Genomic DNA, 20114 nt, shown 5'->3' with positions numbered 1-20114 from the left:
AGGTTTTCTTCTACAAAATCACATAACTTAACTGAAATGTTCTTTGACCTTGCATTTTTTCCCCAACATGTCCACCTTGCTTAGTATGTGCTTCACTATCGCCCGGGATCCCTCCGTTTTCAAGAATTTTGGCCGGACAAGGTTCAAGATGTTGAAGACCTGTTTTACATGATTCTGAAACAAGGTTCCTGAGAGCACCACTTTGCAAGGAGTTCGTATACTTTCCAAGTGCAGCGAGTAAGTCAGTTTTCTCATTTCGCGGAGTGCGGCCTTCATCTAGGATGACAAGGCTTGGGATCTTAAGCAACTTCTCCTGGCACATGACGGCTTCTGCTTTATATGTCTGATCCGACACTATGCATGCAAATCGAGACATTTTGAGTTAATAAAGACGCCCTTTATCGGGAAAAATGCATACAAATTGAGATACCCTAGCAGCACTATGCTTCTCTTTTCTTCCCACAAGTTCAAAACTTTGAGTTGTTCAGACTTCAGACCGGTTATCAGCTTTGGAGTAGAAGTCATACAGGGGAATGGGCATGTCCGAAGGTTTGCCTTGGATCTTATGGTCAGCAATGGGGCTGGATGCGCCACGGTTTCTGCCGCCTTGTTGGGCATGGCAAAGGAGGCTATGTTGATGCTTTGTTACCTCAATGTAGGAGATATCCCTTACATCCATTCAGAATTTAGCACGTGTTTGATGGTCCGGACTAGAACACTGGAAGTTTTCAACATTCTTCGCAAGTCATATGCGCTTGATGCTGCTGGTGAACATGGTAAGGATGTGGCTTCTTCCGCTGAGAAATCTACGAGGGACGTCATTGCTGAGAATATTGTCAAAAAATCGAAGGGAGTTGACAAACCTGATGCAAATCAGGAGATGACAAAGAACAGAGAAACTGCTGTGGCATCTGCTAAAAGAAGAGATGATGAGGATACACTGGGTGATGAATCTTCTTTAGATAGACACCATGGAAACACCAAGGAGAGCGAAAATATCAGCAGCATTGGAAAGACCAAGTCATTGATTAAATCACTACGTCTGAAGTGTGTGAAGGGAAGTCTGCGCAGATTGTATTGTTCCGCCGTGCACGTTGGTTTGTAAGTTACCTATAAAGCAAAGCGAGAGCATGTTTCGAGAGATCTTTCTTCTTAACAAAATGACACAAGTAAATTGCATTGGTGGTCACTAAACTTGTCGTGTACGTCCACTTTGGTCACTGTACGTAAGAATGTGATCAATACGGTCACTAAATATGAGTTACGGTGATTATACGGTCACTGTTTCTTCATATAGCTTCGTATTTTATTGAGTTGACCGGTCAAACAGTTTGAATAATGCCTTGTCAGCTCTTTTTTTTCTTTATGGACGCAGACCCCACTTGTCTGTGAGTGGAAGAAAGAAGTAGAGGCAAAATAAAATAGTGACATAGTGTGGAATCAAACCCCAAACATAGCGCTAGGATGTCAGCAAGCTAGCCCGCTGTGCTCACCTCTCCTTGTGTCTAAACTGGAGAAAGGCATCCTGCTGTAACGTTATGCATTCACGTGACAGCCATGACACATCGTTTGTTGCTTGCTGTGCATGCATGCTGTGCTTGAGCTTGTATGGGTACGTGCATATTTGTGGTTGTGTGCGTATGCATATATTGTACGTGCTTGTGATATCTGCATATTATTATCATCCCATCAATACATAATTCATTCTCCAGTCCAATTACTCTGATGCACCTCTCAACTCTCAAGCTCTTTTCATTTACCCTGTTAGTCTGTTAATCAAGCTGCACGTTCCGGCTGCTAGGCGCTAATATTTCTTCAGTTTCGTCACAGATTAAGAGAACATGTAGCGTGAACCCCCAGCCTTGTACACATGCATGGCCTCGTTTCTATTTCTTGCATATAGCTAGCTCGCCGCTATGTAAGCATTGGTGGGATGGCACGAAACCAAGGTAGATAGGGCTGCTTAGTATGCAATTGGAAAGTACATGTTGAATGGCGCAGCCGTCAGTTCGATCATGAGGTACACTAAGATGTTTCGGCTGACTTGAAACAACCTCAATATAAGAGAAAAAAATACCACAGAACTTGAACGTAGCGGCAAAAAATTCTCTGTAACACTTCGTGTGTGTTGCATCTACACAACATTTTCATGCATATCTTTAGTTTAAAATTGCTAAAATTCAGCTCAAATTTATTTTTGCTAAAATTGCCGCATACTGTGTGTGCACGGTGTGCATGCACGCTAATGTACAATAAGGAATCGTGACGGTTGTTATAAGTGTACACTGTTTGGGGTTCGAATCCCCACCGCGTCACTATTTTATTTTGCCTGCATCGGTACAGAGAAAAAAATAGAGCTGAGGAGGCATCATTCAAACTGTTTGACTAGTCAACTCAACAAAATACGAAGATATACGATGTGACAGTGACCGTATAATCACCACAACTCGTATTTAGTGACCATATTAACTGTATTTTTGAGTACAGTGACCAAACTGAACGGACACGACAAGTCTAGTGACCACCAATGCATTTTACTCAAATGACACGCTGCTTAGGTCGTAGTAGCAAGGGAGAAAAAAGGATGGTACATTTCAATCGCAATAAGCTACATCAAAACTAACACCTTGATTTTCTGTAGAATACAGCAGTAGACTAACTAGTAAAGCTTCATCTTTTTGAGATTTTCCTGTGAGTTGGTATGTCCCTAAACGTTAGGACAAACATCTCTTTCATCCTTGATGACAAAAGATCACAAATATCACTCTAAAGGTTTGGGGGGAAATACCAGCCTAACATTCTTAGGCAAATTTTCGTCAAACTCGTGCCTGCAGATCAAAAGAAACAATGCTGCAAATTTAAGTTACCTTGTCGTGACATGAAAGTAGAACCCAGTGTATTGTTTATTAATAAGCAATCCAAGAGGGCTGCTAACCAGTAGTACTTTCTTCGTTCCTAAATATAAGTCTTTTTAGAGATTTCAACGAGTGACTACATACGGAGCAAAATGAGTGAATCTACACTCTAAAATATGTCTACATACATCCGTATGTTGTAGTCCATCTGAAATGTCTAAAAAGACTTATATTTAGGAACGGAGGGAGTAGATTGCATTTAGCATGCTAACAGTAGGTGCAATTTCAGGAGCATCATTTTTCTGAACTATGCCCTCCATTAAAGCCAAGGAGAGGCACATGGCATGCAGATCAAGGAACACACATGCATGAATAATCGTCCATAAAATACTTTCTTGTTCACTACATCACTGGCTGGAGCTCAACATAATATACTTGTAAAAGCAGCAGTCGAATGGGCATATGCAAGAGTAAAAAAACATGCGACAAGCAAACATGATGCTTCACTGGCCAACACCATAGACCAAGCTGGGGAGCACCCAGAGGCTCTCAAGCTGATCGCTTCTGCCTCCTAGAATGTATGAATCGGAGCGAGTTGTGCTGTAAACTGCCTGACCAAGCTCTACAGCAATCCAGGGTTCATCAGAGTCTTTGGATGCACTCGGAACGTAAATGCAGTTACTCTTTCCACCCCATCTTTCAGGGTTCATGCAAGAAAATGTTGGGCTCCTCCTATCAAGGCTAACAAAGAGAGCCCAGTTTTCCAACTTCTCCATCTTTGTCCACTTAGCTGGTTCGGCTGAAGAATCAAAGTGCAAGACTTGAAAGGTGCCATTGCTTATCAAGTCATCAACAAGATCAACCATGAGAAGCATGTCACCACAGACCACCAACCATGGATCATAATTCAAGCCAACAACGAGGTCCTCTCCCCACACAACATCGACTTCCTGCACACTGGGCTGAGGTGCCAAGGATATGGTTTTGAGCGTGTGGGTCAAGCCCATGGCAAACATCTGACCTTTGAACAAAACAATCTGAAGAAATAATTGTTCAGAAACAAAAGGGTACTCTGTCCAGGAATTTGTTCCAACCCGCCACTGGAACATGGATGATTTTGAGAAAAGGAGGAGACACGAGCTGGATGAACTGAGTGGAGCCATAAGAATGCCACAATAGATCGCACAACCGCTGTTGGCTTGGAGTTTGGGCAGCTTCACCTTAGTACCTGTGTAAACATCGACAAGGAGAAGGTGCTCCAAACAGGAGAAAATAAGATGCCCATATGAGCAGCCCAAATAGCGCATGTAATTTGGAGCATTACGGGGAGCTGAGCGGCGAAGAGATAAGTCTGTCCTCACAGGATCACAAAGACGCCATTTGTAGTTCGATAAAAGATAATACCATGTGCCGCAATCCCGATTAGCCTTACGCCAAGCTGCTTTGAGATGGAGAGGTGGAAAGACGAAGGCATATATGGATAATGGGAAGGAAAAGACCGCAGCACGCCAAGAGTGACAAGTGCCAGTAAAAGCAAGGAGGTCATGGAATGAGCTTAAGAGAGCAATGATTAGGTGAAGCAGGCTGTCCGGTAGGTCTGCCCAAACACGTTGTTCAGATGAGGCTGAGGTAGAGACCAAGCAGTGGCAGATTTTCTTAGATGGCCACTCTGCAACGACCACTTCTCTGTCATACAAAAAATTCAAGAACGATGTATCAGCATTGAGGAATCAGATATCATAGAAAAAAGATTGGAAATGTGGTAGTATTAGGCTCTTACTGCAGTACTACACATTAAAGGGAAACAAAAATATTCATGTCATTAAACATTAATGCTTTATATAGTAAGATGTATATCGAGATGGCACACTACAATTAAAATAAGCTACCGCAGAATAGCCAACAGCTTGATGCTCAGTACGACAGAATAAAGATAACCTTATTTAGTGAGCTAAAATTGGTACATTTCCGAATCATGCATTTGGGAGGGTGATATTTGGGAGCGGTTAGGCGCCAGTCGCGTGAAAATATGAAAACGGTCCCCCCTCCTATCTCAATCATTGGATCAAGATCCAACGGACAATGCTTCATCTTCAACCTCAAACCGGTACATGTATTGTTTCTCTTCCCTCACCGATCCAGCACAAGCCTAACCGCCTGCCTCCGCCACCGCCGGTGGATGGCGCTCCCCTGAACCGCCGCCCACCGCCGTGCTTCCACCACCCGGCGATGACCAGTTTTTTTCCGACGAACCTGCACCATGCCCCACACCCCTAAGATAGATAATGAGGTCGCCTGCAAGCCTAAGATAGACCCAGAGGGCTCCCCAGGAGAGCTCCTTCCTTCCCTCCAGCTGTTCCTTCCTTCACGTGAAATTCGACTGACCCAAATTATAAATTCAGGCAACCACATGTAGCTAAACTGGTGATGTTTGTACTTTGTAGAGTATACTCAAAACAAATAATAAATCAAGTGCCACCAATCTCGCAAAACTCTCACCTGTTTATCCGGACAACATTTATGCAATCTCGCAGTACGCTCGCCTTACACAACCAAAGCATTGCTCAGGGGCGGGCGTGCATCTCGGCAGGGGGCATCATTCATTCGTGGCCGCGACAAGGAAACTAGCAAAATTACCAAGATGCGCGACGGCTACTGACCAATAGTTGCCGTGGAGATGTGTTCTTGGCTGATTCTAGTTTGGATCTAATCCACCCAACAAATTTGCACTAGGAAAAGGAGGGGAAAAGAGAGGGAGGGAGAGGTCAAGGGTGTGCAGACCTAGGGGCGGGTGCCGGCGGCGAGAGCTCCAGCGGTGGCTGCATGGTCGCGGCACGCCAGTCTGCGTGCCTACGGCTACCGGTGCGCCACGTTTCTTCGTCAGATCCGTCGGCAAGACGGCAACGAAGAGGCGGAGGAAGGCACCGATCGATCGCCACATTAAAGGGAATCGGCGGCGCCAGCCGCCGGAGCTCGTCGTATGCGTGTTGTTTTACGCCGATGGGCGTCGGTTAACCGATGGAAGCCACCGATCAATCGCCTCGCTTGTCAGACGATCGTTCCTTGCTTCCTGCGAGCCGTTCGATCTCGCTGTTTGTATCACTCGTCTTTCTTCTACCATAAGTACAAAATTTTCTGGATGGCTGGAGAAGCGAAACAAAATTTTCTTTTTATCTATATAAATAAACCTGCAACCTCATTTTCAATGATTAAGAAGAAGAGTGTTGCCCAGTTAATTAGAGAAAAAACAGACGATAAACTATACAACTCACTGCACATGACACAATATAAACCACACACTGCTACGAAGGAAATATTGACGAGTTTGTACCTTAGCGACATCGTCACCAATTCTTCCCGAGCAAGCGTTTTGACTTAAAGGAGGCAACCAATGACTGAGTACACAACGAAGTGGCAGAAGCGGCCACATGAAGATCCAAGCGAAATGAACAACACACACGCCAGCAACGGGGCCAACAATGGATCCGGGAATAAACGAGCGACATAGCACTATGCAAGGTTGGCGCTGTGAAGAATCATCGAGATGGGCCATCCCCCGCTTGTCGTCGTTGCCACAAGGACCCTCCACACAGTTTTGCCTCCACTACAACAAACTACCACAATGAGCCCACGGACACCTAGAGAGTCAGCCGACTACCACAGTCTCACTGCAGCCTCGACCTCGCACACCCACATTGCCGCTGCCACACGAGCCATCAATGACCACCATGCCAACCACGGGTCTTTCCAGCCAAATCAGACTCCAGGATGGTGCCGCCAAGAGTGAACACGACATCATACATGTCAGCATCATCCAGACCGAGGAGCTCGGACCTAGGGTTTCCCCTGAGAAACAAGGGCAGAGGGATGAGAATAACAACAACGACACCTTCATCAAGGAAACGACGTCCGCAAAAGCCATCATAGTCGGGCCAGGACGCGTTGAGCACTGATTTCACCGGTTGTCTTCCATCCAAACCCATGGTTGGCTAGCCACCGACACCACCACACGCGCCATCCAGCTTGTCGCAGAGTGAGCCGGTCGCATGCCCATCGACCAACCATCGTCAAATCCAAAATCCCAGCTCAAGGACGGCATAACGCCCCGCGCCTCGCCATGACGTAGTCTAGGGCCAACCGAGACCATCGCTGGAAGATCCATCGACGAACGCAGCATCGTTGAGTCGCGCAACCGGGAGACAAAGACTCGCTCAAAGCAGCCACAAAACATTGAGCCCAGACACCCCATCGGGTGACCCACAACATGGCCGCTGCCGGGAGGGGCACGACCCATGTCGCCGCGACAAACTAGACAAGGCTTTTCCATATAACTAGCGGGTGGAGGCGCGGAGGCACGCCGCGCCAGTTGGCGACTCTGTGTGTGCCTTTGTTGTTTGTTTTGCATGAGAAAAAGACATGGTGGCTTTTAAAGGGAGCTGGTGGAGTTATGCCTTTTGTTTACTTAGCGGATTCATGCAAGTTATTGCATTTTTGCGTGATACATACAGGTCCTTGTTGCCATTTTTGGCTGTTTTTTTAGTGTGTTTAGCTTATTGTCTTGTGTTTTAGTTTTGACCGACTTGGTGGTCGCACTACTCATATTACTGTGATGGTCTTGCCTCACACCCTAGACCGAGAGATTATGGGTGCTGACGGGTGGGGGGGGGGATTTGGGAAAGAGAAGGGTGCCGTTGATTGGGACTGAGGAGGGGACCGGGAATAGGTGGACAATATATTGCGTCGGTTGAGGCTTCTTTAGGAAACCGAGAAGCAGATGTGTCCCTCCACCCACTGCGGATCTCCACCACTGCAACCAGACAGGTTGTCCGCATCTCCTCTAGCGATCATCGTCGACGGTGGATCCGCTAGAATTCGGGGGAGAGGACATGGAGGGGGGACTGGAAAGGTCACTGTGTTGTTGATGTGCTGCCTCTCTGAGCACGTTGTCGATGCTCTGCCCTCGTCACTACTGACGATGACGTGGTTTTTTTTCCTTTTTTTCGACCGTGACACATGATTTGAGAGAGCATTTTTTAGAGGATTTTTTTGTAGACAGGAGTTGGGAAGCGGTATATGCTTCGGGAAGGCCTTCATATTAGTAAAACAAAGATACACCATCTACATTCACGTAACCCTGCTACTTAAATCATCACAGAGCAATAAAAAGAGTCAAACAAGAGAAAAAAAACTAAACACGGATCATAGGCCCAAATCATGCTTCCATAACAAAAGTGCATTTGATTTGATACAAATTCCTCTCATATTGGAAAAATTCACCAAGATCCACATCACTCCAAACACTCCAAGTACATCAAGTAAGCTATATTTCCTCAAACACACAAAGCAGGTGAAAAAATAGCCTAACCTGGGGGCTAATGGAGCCATGTGATACGTCTCCAACGTATCTATAATTTTTGATTGTTCCATGCTATTATATTATCTGTTTTGGATGTTCAATGGGCTTTATTATACACTGTTATATTATTTTTGGGACTAACCTATTAACCGGAGGCCCATCCCAAATTGCTGTTTTTTTGCCTATTTCAGTCTTTCGAAGGAAAGGAATATCAAACGGAGTCCAAACAGAATGAAACATTCGGGAACGTGATTTTCGGAACAAACGTGATCCAGAGGACTTGGAGAGGACGTCAAGCAATCAACGAGGAGGCCACGAGGCAGGGAGGCGCGCCCCCCACCCTCGTGGGCCCCTCTTAGCTCTCCTGACCGACTTCTTTCGCCTATATATACTCATATACCCTGGAAACAACAGAAGAGGAGCCGAAACCCTATTTCCACCGCCGCAACCTTCTGTACCCATGAGATCCCATCTTGGGGCCTTTTCCGGCGCTCCGCCGGAGGGGGCATTGATCACGGAGGGCTTCTACATGAACACCATAGCCTCTCCGATGATGTGTGAGTAGTTTACCTCAGACCTTCGGGTCCATAGTTATTAGCTAGATGGCTTCTTCTCTCTCTTTGGATCTCAATACAAAGTTCTCATCGATCTTCTTGGAGATCTATTCGATGTAACTCTTTTTGCGGTGTGTTTGTCGAGATCTGGTGAATTGTGGGTTTATGATCAAGATTATCTATGAACAATATTTGAATCTCCTCTGAATTATTTTATGTATGATTTGATATCTTTGCAAGTCTCTTCGAATTATCAGTTTGGTTTGGCCTACTAGATTGATCTTTCTTGCAATGGGAGAAGTGCTTAGCTTTGGGTTCAATCTTGCGGTGCTCGATCCCAGTGACAGTTCAAATAGAAAGATCAAATAGAAAGATCCCAGTGACAACCGTTTCGCCCGTTTCAAATAGAAAGATATGAAAATAAGACCATGTAATCAGTGTTGGCGTGCATGACAGTTCCTGCCAACAAACACACGTTCAAAATCTCAAAGTGAAAAAAAACTAATAAAATGGTGGTTTAATTGTTGTTGAACTCTTGATAAATTTTTCTTACTTCCAATCATCTCCGTAGTATGGGCGGTGACGTGTTAATAACATGCGATAAGACACAACCTAAAAACATCGAATCAATGACAACATGTGCTAATATGAGGAAAGATATCAAGAAAGCAATTTTTTACATTTAAGAAATATCTTAAATTAATCCATTTGAAAACCAAAGACTATAGTTTCTCTTTCTTCCAAACATTTTTGAAAAAAGAAACAGAGAAGGCACTACACTCATTGAACCTACACACCTTGCTTCTACTCATGGCTCCATATACATATTATTTAGCGCATCTTTGATCACCCATTAACTCTTTCTACATTGCAGATAAAAAGTGAGCCCACGTGTTGGATCAAGTGGGACAAAGAGGAAAAAATAAGGAGAAATAGTGGCGAGAAATTGAAAAAATATGGTATGTAGTCATGTTTAACATTACATGTATTAGAAACAGATGCCAACAACCCAATCAAGGCAATTGTAGGTTTCTCAGCAAACTTGCTTATAAGGTGTAACACATATACTGAATTCTCTGCAGTTTTTTACACATGCATTTCAATGATATATAAACACTTATGATGGTGGCGGCACGATGACGGCCTTTGGCGTTCTGCGATGATGGCTATCATGGTGAATTCGACAAGGATGCGGCCATGGCATGACCTCGTTGGAGGCGGAAGTATTGGGCCACACGCTCAGGCAAGGAGAGGTTGGCGATGGCAATGGATGCATTCCAATTTTAAGTCAAATTTTCGCTTTTACAGAAAATCCAGCCGCCTCCAATCGCGAGTGACTCGATATCCTTTACGGGCGCGAGTGACTTAGTGTTTATGGTAATCAACTCGCATTCTAGTTTTAAGTCAGATTTCCGTTTTTACAGAAAATCCCCTTATGTTTTAGATAATCAACCCACACACCAATTATAAGTTAGATTTTTCTTTTGCAGAAAACACCATGATAATTGGGTTAATGAACCTGTAGTACATATCAAATGCTTTCCAAAAACATTAATATTTTCTAACCCTAACTTCAAATTTAACAAATTATATATGAAATTTTATTAGAATTTTTTTATAATATGAATATGATGTTATTTTATCTATTAACCATTTTTAAAATACATTTAGGATGCAACTTAAACAATTGCACATGATCCATCTTTTTTCATCCCGGTGCCGAGCCGGATTGAAAATGAACAACTCAGCAAAATCAGGAGACGAAAGAAACCATCTATAACCACGCATGCACGTCTCGCTAAAACCTCACATGAAAAGAAAAAAACAGATTTCTCATCTTATGCCGAGAGAGAGAGATGCCTTATGATTGACAACATTCAAACACATTGTGCTTGTGTGAACACTGAGGCCATCGTCAGCGATGGTGATAAGGAGGATAAGAACAACAGAGATGGGATGCTCACCCTGGGCGTTTTTTCCCGAACCCAAAGCCCAAACTCGAAAAACCCGAAGCCGTATAATCCGAACCCAGAACCCGAATGCATTTCTCGGTTGGCTGGTATGAAAATCCGAAATTATTTTGGGAAATTTGGGTTTTTTGTCCTAGTACCCGAACAAGCCAAAGCCCGAATAGCAAAAGACAGAAGTTACTCGCCACTCCCTAGCCCATTTACCTTGGCCTAGTTTCATCCTTCCTAGTTCCACAGCGACGCCAACTCCTCCCCAGTCCCCACGTTCCCCACTCACCCTTCCCCAATCCCCAGTTCCCTGATGGCACTGTTCCTACCCCTACCCTAGCCGCCACAGGCCACACTGCCCTGCCTGGCTACTCCTCGTCGGTCGCCGCCGCAAGCCCACCGGTCTCAGTCACCGCTCGGCGTCCCGCCGCCCACCGTCCCGCCATATGCTCTCCCATCGTCCCGCCGTCCCCGACTCCAGGTCGCAGGCCCACATCCCCGTCCTTGGTGTTGCATAGTTGGCGCGAAGGATCTTGTCGCTGGCCATCGAAGCAGCGAAGGATCTTGCAAGGTATACACTAGTACGCGTCGGTGCTATACAAACGGTTTTTAACCCCTTTCCGCGACGACATTTGGAACCGTCGCCTAGTGAGTGACGGCGATAGGGGGGTCCTTCCCACACGACCCAGAAACCATCGGGGATATGCCTTCCTGGCACACACGCTCGGCAAAATGTGGTCGTGTGCGACCGGCGAGCGCTCAAATACGGAAATATGTACAGTAGAGCTAAAAAAAATACAATTATACAGGCGAAATTGTTTCCGGTCGCAAGTACATCCCACACAGTCAGTCCCCGCTAAACGTTTCCATTCGTATGTACATCCCACACAGTCGTTCCAAGGAAAACGTTTCCGTTCACAGGTACATCACACACAATTTTTTTCGTTAAATCATTTGTGATAGCGTTGCCATTGCACACGATATTAACAATTTTATCGTTTGTGTTATTGAATGCATCACACACGGCCCGTAAAAGAAACTGTGTGGCAAAGGCTATCCATCACACACGGTTTTTATGTGGTAAACTTTTGCGCAAGGTGGCCTAACGCAAACAGTTTTCAAGAGAAAGTCGTGTGTGATTGTTCATTGATTCAACACGGTTTATTTCTAGAAACTGTGTGCGTTGCCTGAGATCATCGCCCACGGTATTGTTTCAATAACCATTTGCAATAGCAAAACCCAATTAGCAGGCTAATTCGCCATTAGCAGGCTAATTGCCCTATTATTAATAATCCATTTATTAATCTAATTGACATTCATATTAAACACATAATATATTTTATTTCCATATTAAGGAAGCAAAATTTCATAATTGAAATACATCAGAGTACAACATGATATAGCTTCATCACTCAGCTACCCCATTACACAACTGCACTAGCACCAAGTTTCACGTGCAACATGTAGAACCTTTTGAAATTAGCATCATAGACGGTATATAGACAGATGCATCTCATCTGAAAAACTGCTGAAGCGGAAGGCGAATATTGAGCCTTATTCATGTTGAAGGTCTTTGCAATTTTAGGCCAGTGCCTGTGGATGATGACCGTCCTTCTTCCTCTTCAGGAACACTTCAATATTGAATCGTGAGTATTGTATGGAAACCTTCCTCGCCTCCTGACCATAGAGGTGGTTTGAGAGGTAATCATCAGTGAACTGCTTTGGAAAGGCCTGAAAACAAGGATGTGCATAAATATCTTCTCTATATTGGAAATGGGGCAAAGGAATAAAAAAAGGCAAGGTATAATAGTTAGTACCATCTTGTAGTGAACTAATGTCTTCTTCATTGTTAGACAAAGATCTTGTTGTTTTTTCTCGCTAATTTCTTTATCCTAACAATCTTTCTGAGTTTCTTGATTTGATTGATATTCATAGACAACTCATTTTCCCTTATGCAAAAAGGGTGGAACAGTGGGTCAAAACCTCTGACAGCAGGGCCTACATGTGCAAGACCAAATTGTTAAAAACCTAAATATTAGAATGGTTCCTGCAATTGCACAATAATGTGCTATTAGACAACGGACCATGCACGTTCTAACCTCGATTGTAAACCTCAGTGCTTCCCATTGTTTCCCTGCAACACATATAAGGTAGTTAGTCATCAGGTTAAGTAAGGGTTCGCATGCTATCAGTAAAATATGTTGATGAAAAATAAGCACATTGCAGATTCATTAGATTAATTCAAGCCACATGGAAAAGCCATTTATCCAAACCAAGCATGATTAAGAACTAGGAAATATAGCACTTGTATATGTCTCATGTATTAAGTGCAGCCAAATTAGATTTATTCCTCACATGCACAACAATACAAAATTCTACCCACGACAATTGGACATCGCATTGCAGAATTAAACCAAGCAGTTAACTAAACACCATAACAAATGAACGAAACATTAACTGAGCACCACATTGCACAATATAACATACTCCTAATAGAAGATCAGACAGTTAACCAAACCAAGCATGCTTAACAACTTGAAAATATAGCAATTGTATTTGTTTCTCATGTATTTACTACAGTCAAATTCAATTTATTCCTCACATGGTATACAATAACAGAATGCACCCACAAATATTGAACATCGCATTGCAGAGTTGAACCAAACAGTTAACTAAACACCACAACAAAAACGAACCAAACGTTAACTGAGCACCACATTGCATAATGTATAACCAAACCAAGCATGCTTGACAACTTGGAAATATAGCAATTGTACTCATTTCTCATGTATTTTGTAAAGACAAATTCGATTTATTTCTCACATGGAAGACAATACAAAATTGCAGCCTGAAGAATTGAACATCACATTTGCAGAATTGAACCAAACAGTTAACTGAAGACGACAACTAATTAACAAAACAGTTAATAAGTGAGCACCACACTGCACGACATATAGAACATATACATGATACGTCTCCAATGTATCTATAATTTTTTATTGTTCCATGCTGTTATATTATCAATCTTGGATGTTTTATAATCATTTTATAGTCATTTTATATCATTTTTTGGTACTAACCTATTGACATAGTGCCAAGTGCCAGTTGCTGTTTTTCCCATGTTTTTTACATCACAGGAAATCAATATCAGACGGAGTCCAAATGCCACGAAACTCCACGATGATTTTTATGGACCAGATGGAAGATGTTGGGCCCTGGTTGCACCTGGGGGTGTCCCGAGGAGGGGACAACCCACCAGGGCATGCCAGGAGGCCCAGGCGCGCCCTGGTGGGTTGTGCCCACCTCGGGTGCCCCCGGATCGCCTCTTTGCTCTATAAATACCCCAATATTACAGAAACCCTAGGAGAGTCGACGAAATATTCATCGAGCCGCCGCAGAGTCCAGAACCACCAGATCCAATCTAGACACCATCTCGGATGGGGTTCACCACCTCCATTGGTGCCTCTCCGATGATGCGTGAGTAGTTCTTTGTAGACCTTCGGGTCCGTAGTTAGTAGCTAGATGACTTTCTCTCTCTCGCTAAATTCTCAATACAATGGTCTCTTGGAGATCCATATGATGTAACTCTTTTTACGGTGTGTTTGTTGGATCTAATGAACTTTGAGTTTATGATCAGTCATATCTTTTTATATCCATGAAAGTTATTTGAGTTTCTTTGATCTCTTATATGCATGATCTCTTATAGCCTCGTATTTCTTCTCCGATATTTGGGTTTTGTTTGCCCAACTTGATCTATTTATCTTGCAATGGGAAGAGGTGCCCGGTAGTGGGTTCGATCTTACGGTGCTTGATCCCAGTGATAGAAGGGGAACCGACACGTATGTATCGTTGCTACTAAGGATAAAAAGACGAGATCTAATATCTGCCGCAATAGATAGATGGATCTTGTCTACATCATGTCATCGTTCTTATTGCATTACTCCGTTTTTCCATGAACTTAATACACTAGATGCATGCTGGATAGCGGTCGATGTGTGGAGTAATAGTAGTAGATGCAGGCAGGAGTCGGTCTACTAATCTTGGACGTGATGCCTATGAAATGATCATTGCCTGGATATCGTCATGATTATTTGAAGTTCTATCAATTGCCCAACAGTAATTTGTTTACCCACCGTTTGCTATTTTTCTCGAGAGAAGCTACTAGTGAAACCTACGGCCCCCGGGTCTTCTTCCTCATATATTTGCCTTGCGATCTACTTTTCCTTTGCGTTTTTATTCAGATCTATTAAACCAAAAATACTTTGGTGCACTTTATTTTATTTACGATCTATTATTTCAATCTATTACAAATTTCTGGCATCGTTACCCGAAAGGGATTGACAACCCCTTTAACACGTCGGGTTGCGAGGTGTTGTTATTTGTGTGTAGGTGTTGTTTACGTTGTGTTGCTTGGTTCTCCTACTGGTTCGATAACCTTGGTTTCATCACTGAGGGAAATACCTAGCATCGCTGTGCTATATCATCCCTTCCTCTTTGGGGAAATACCGACGTAGTCCTAGCAGACAGGAGCTTTTTTGGCGCTATAGTCAGAGAGCAATCAAAAGGAATTTCTGGCGCCGTTGCCGGGGAGGATCTTCAACATAACCAGGTTCCTAATCACAAATCTCATCTCTTCGCAATTTACATTATTTTCCATTTGCCTCTCGTTTTCCTCTCCCCCACTTCACAAAAAAATTATCGTTTTATTCGCCTCTCTTTTTCTGTTCGCCGTTTTCTTGCCGGATCTGTTTTTGCGTGCATTCTTGTTTGCCGTTATGGATAGTTCTTCCCCTATTGCTTGCACTCCCGAGGATGAGGTCCTCAACTTTAAACAAAGGGGAGGAGAAAATTTAAAAGATGCTTGGCATAGAATTTGCAATGCTCATAATAGATCTATCCGTAAGCAATCTACCGTTGTGCTTCTGCATTGTTTTTATGTTGGCATCACCACTTGGTATAGATTCGTCCTTGATACGATTACCGGTGGAAATTTCTTAATGAGTCCTCCTTTTATGCTCTTAATGCTATGGGACATTTAGTGGGCTCACCACCTCTTATGGTTAATGAAACAATTCTAACTCTTGAGCATGTTATGGAAAGACTAGATGCCATCGAAAAGAAAATGCTCACCGAAGATCATATGGAAATTATACGTAAAAAGATGCATAATTTTGCTACTAATCTTGGGTCAAAAGTGGGCGATATTTTTAAGTTGTTAAAAGAGAGGGGTACCTTAATCCATGAAAGAATAGAAGAAAGTCCATCTCTGATCGATAAATTGGAAGAAATCTTTAGTAATCTAAGCACGACTTTTACTACCACTAAAATTATTGAGGAAACTCCCGTAAAGAGTAGGAGATCTAGGAACAAGGGTGCATCTTCTAGTAATAATGATAAGGGAGACCTTAAGATGATTAGCATCCATCCGGATTTTGTTGAAGTGATAAGAGATCCTTTTTGTAAGAATGAAATATTTAAATTTACTCCGAAGAGTATTGCTATTGAAGGTCTTTATGCTAAATCTTTGAAGGATTCTAAGTGTTTGATTGAAGAGTTGGACAAAGATGAAAAAACTTAGATCCTTGCTTTACGCCTAGCTAAGGGCGTAAAACTATAGCGCTTGTTGGGAGGCAACCCAATGAATAAATTTTATTTTTGCTTTTTGCTTTCTGTTCTAGAGTGTTAAAACAATTATGCTACTGTTATGATTGTATTTTTTGTGTTTTAATTAGTGTTTGTGCCAATTAAAGCCTTTAGGATCTTCTTGGGTGATAGTTGTTTGATCTTGCTGAAAAAGACAGAAACTTTACGCTCACGAAAATAATTTTCATAAATCGCAGAAAAGAGATTTTGCCCTGATTCTTTTTGCAGAAGATTAATATACAAATTACCCTGGTCGTCCTAATTTGGTAGAATATTTGGGGTTCCAGAAGTATTCGGAAAAGTCAGATTGCTACAGACTGTTCTGTTTTGACAGATTCTGTTTTCTTTGTGTTGTGTGCTTATTTTGATGGCTCTATGGTTTTCTTTGATGAGTTTTTGCCATAGAAAATTTGGAATAGAGTAGATATAATACAAAAAATATGAATTGGTTTGATATAACACTTATAGTAGTGATTTATTTTTCTTACACTAACGGATCTCACGAAGGTTTTGTTGAGTTTTGTGTGATTGAAGTTTTCAAGTTTTGGGTTATCTTACGATGGATGAAAGAAGGATAGAAGAGCCTAAGCTTGGGGATGCCCCGACATCCAAAGCTATTATCCAAGAATGAGCAACCAACTAAGCTTGGGGATTCCCCCGAGTGGCATCCCCTCTTTCTTATAACGACCATCGGTATTTTACTCGAGGCTATATTTTTATTCGTCACATGATATGTGTTTTGCTTGGAGCATCTTGTATGATATGTGTCTTTGCTTGTTTTGTTTTGTGTTATAAGTCATCAATCCTTGCTGGACACACCTATTTGAGAGAGCCAAAATTATTTCATGACTTGTTAGAATTGCTCTCTATGCTTCACTTAAATCTTTTATGAGCTAGGACTTGCTCTAGTGCTTCACTTATATCTTTTTGAGCACGGTGTGCTTAGTATTTTTGAAGAAATGCTCTCTTGCTTCACTTAGATTTATTTGAGAGTTAGTAAAATTTTGAAGAAATTCTCTCTTGCTTCACTTAAATTATTTTGAGAGAAAGAAAATTTGTTATGCTCATGATCTTCACTTATATTTGTTTGAGCTTATGAAAAGCAACACATGAAAATTAGTCCCAAAGTGATAGATATCCAAGAAGGATAAAGAAAAAGAAAAAAATGTCATGAAGATCATTGGACAAAATAAACTTGATTACCTAAAAAAATTACGCCTTGTGTTTGGCTTTGGAGAAGTTCATGCACGATGAAAATCAAGGTTTTTGGTTGGTTGCTCTTTTTTGATCGCCTAAACACTCGAGACCTCCTTCTCAGGAGACATTGGAGGACTGATCAAGATGATAATCTTTGTGTACTTTGTCATGCCCGTCTGCATGAGGATAGGTTCCATCTCTTCTTCAACTGCAATTTCAGTCAACGGGTCTGGTCTTATCTCCAGATTGATTGGTTGGGCGGACAGGATGTGACCTCCTGCCTTTTGCACGCCAAGAAGAATTTTCTGCAACCATTCTTCTTTGAGGTTATGCTCACTGTGGCCTGGTGCATTTGGACTACTAGGAATGGGAAGATCTTCAGATCAGAGAGGGCCTCGTTTGGCGTCTGGAGGGGTAAATTTGTACATGACATCAACTTGTTGTACCATAGAGTGAGGGAGAGTGTTAAACCTGCTTTCTTAGCTTGGGTTCATAATCTTCCTTAGATTGTTGTATTTTGTAGCATAGGTAAGTAGGTAAGTTTCTTTTCTGCCTTTCTAGTTTGTATATAGGTGGACCTCTATTCTTTTAATATTAAATAAAAGACTGTGGAGCTTTTGCTTCACAGTACATAGTCAAAAAAAAAACAAAAAAAACTTGATTCTTAGTAATAGTTTTGAGATACGATGATGTGATATGTGAGTTATGTTGATGAGTAATTGTGCTCTAGTAAGAATATTGGTGTTAAGGTTTGTGATTCCCTATGCATGCACGAAAGTCAATAATCATGCAATGAAAATTATATCCTACTTGTGGTGCATTATTCGGTGTTAATTATGCTTAATGCTTGCTTATGAGATTATTCGTTTCTTGGTTGGTCGCTTCTCAATCTTTTTGCTAGCCTTCATTTTGCACTAAGTATGATCTCTACTTGTGCATCCAAAATCCTTTAAACCAGTTTTGCCACATGAGTCCACTACATCTACCTATATGCGGTATTCTTTTGCCGTTCTAAGCAAATTTACATGTGCCATCTCTAATTTTCAAAATAAACTTCTATTTTGTGTGTTTGTTTCGCTCGCGGAACGGTAACGGGTGGCTAATATTTTCCATGCTGGATGTGTTATTCTCACGATGAGTGTTTATTCACTTGTCATTGCACGAGAGTAAGGCAAAGGTTTTAGGGATGCCCAGTCCTGAAATGCAAAAATGAATTACTTTATGTTGTCAAATAATAAATTCCTTGGAAAGTGTTGGTATGGAGGGCACCCATGGATACGGTTAGCCATGGAAAGTGAAAGTATGGTGGAAAAAGGAATAAACTTTATTTTCTGTTTGGGAATCACCTATGGCATATCTAGCATGGAAAGTGTTCGGAACTCTGAGTCGTTTTCGTTGGTGGGATGGATACACCTCCCAAAATGTTTTTATCTCTAATTTTTTTTGCTTTGAGCTCTGGCACCTCTTCAAATCCCTACTTCCCTCTGCGAAGGGCCTTTCTTTTACTTTATGCAATTTTTATTTTGAAATTTGAGTCTCCATCCTCTCTTACAAAAGCACCAACTAGGAGGCAATATGATCATGCTTAAGTATTGGGCGTAGCTAATATTCGAGTGTGTTTCATGAATTGATCAATGTTTGAGCATGATGGGCTAGGGATAACTTGTTTTAGCGTTGATATTTTGAAAGACACGGTTGCTTGTCGATATGCTTGAGTATCTAAATTATTATGTCAAAACTAGACTATTGCTTTGACTCACATAAAAAGTCCAAATGTCCATGCTATAAAGAAAAGAATGTGATATGACATGATAAACAACACTCCACATCAAAAATTCTGTTTTTATCACTTACCTACTCGAGGACGAGCAGGAGTTAAGCTTGGGGATGCTGATACGTCTCCAACATATCTATAATTTTTGATTGTTCCATGCTGTTATATTATCAATCTTGAATGTTTTATAATTATTTTATAGTCATTTTATATCATTTTTTAGTACTAACCTATTGACATAGTGCCAAGTGCCAGTTGTTGTTTTTCCATTTTTTTACATCGCAGGAAATCAATATCAGACGGAGTCCAAATGCCATGAAACTCCATGATGATTTTTTATGGACCAGATGGAAGATGTTGGGCCCTGGTTGCACCTGGGGGAGTCCCGAGGAGGGGACAACCCACCAGGGCGCGCCAGGAGGCCCAGGTGCGCCCTTGTGGGTTGTGCCCACCACGGGTGCCCCCCGGACCGCCTCTTTTCTCTATAAATACCCCAATATTCTAGAAACCCTAGGAGAGTCGACGAAATATTCATCCAGCCGCCGCAGAGTCCAGAACCACCAGATCCAATCTAGACACCATCTCGGATGGGGTTCACGACCTCCATTGGTGCCTCTCCGATGATGCGTGAGTAGTTCTTTGTAGACCTTCGGGTCTATAGTTAGTAGCTAGATGATGGCTTTCTCTCGCTGAATCCTCAATACAATGGTCTCTTGGAGATCCATATGATGTAACTCTTTTTGCGGTGTGTTTGTTGGGATCGGATGAACTTTGAGT

General features: G+C 42.3%; 1 protein-coding gene across 1 annotated transcript; it reads right to left on the bottom strand.

Annotated features, from left to right (window-relative positions):
• Nucleotides 1-3152: 3152 nt before the first annotated feature.
• Nucleotides 3153-5909, bottom strand: LOC109757695 (uncharacterized). The gene is made up of 2 exons (XM_020316528.4): nt 5637-5909; nt 3153-4541 (listed from the first exon to the last, which is right to left on the bottom strand). The coding sequence occupies exons 1-2, from the start codon at nt 5678-5680 to the stop codon at nt 3359-3361; spliced, it is 1227 nt and encodes a 408-aa protein (XP_020172117.1). The 5' UTR covers nt 5681-5909; the 3' UTR covers nt 3153-3358.
• Nucleotides 5910-20114: the final 14205 nt, after the last annotated feature.

The sequence above is a fragment of the Aegilops tauschii genome, chromosome 2, assembly GCF_002575655.3.
Source record: "Aegilops tauschii subsp. strangulata cultivar AL8/78 chromosome 2, Aet v6.0, whole genome shotgun sequence".
In the NCBI taxonomy this organism is placed as follows: Eukaryota; Viridiplantae; Streptophyta; class Magnoliopsida; order Poales; family Poaceae; genus Aegilops; species Aegilops tauschii.
This window is presented reverse-complemented; position numbering and strand designations above follow the sequence as displayed.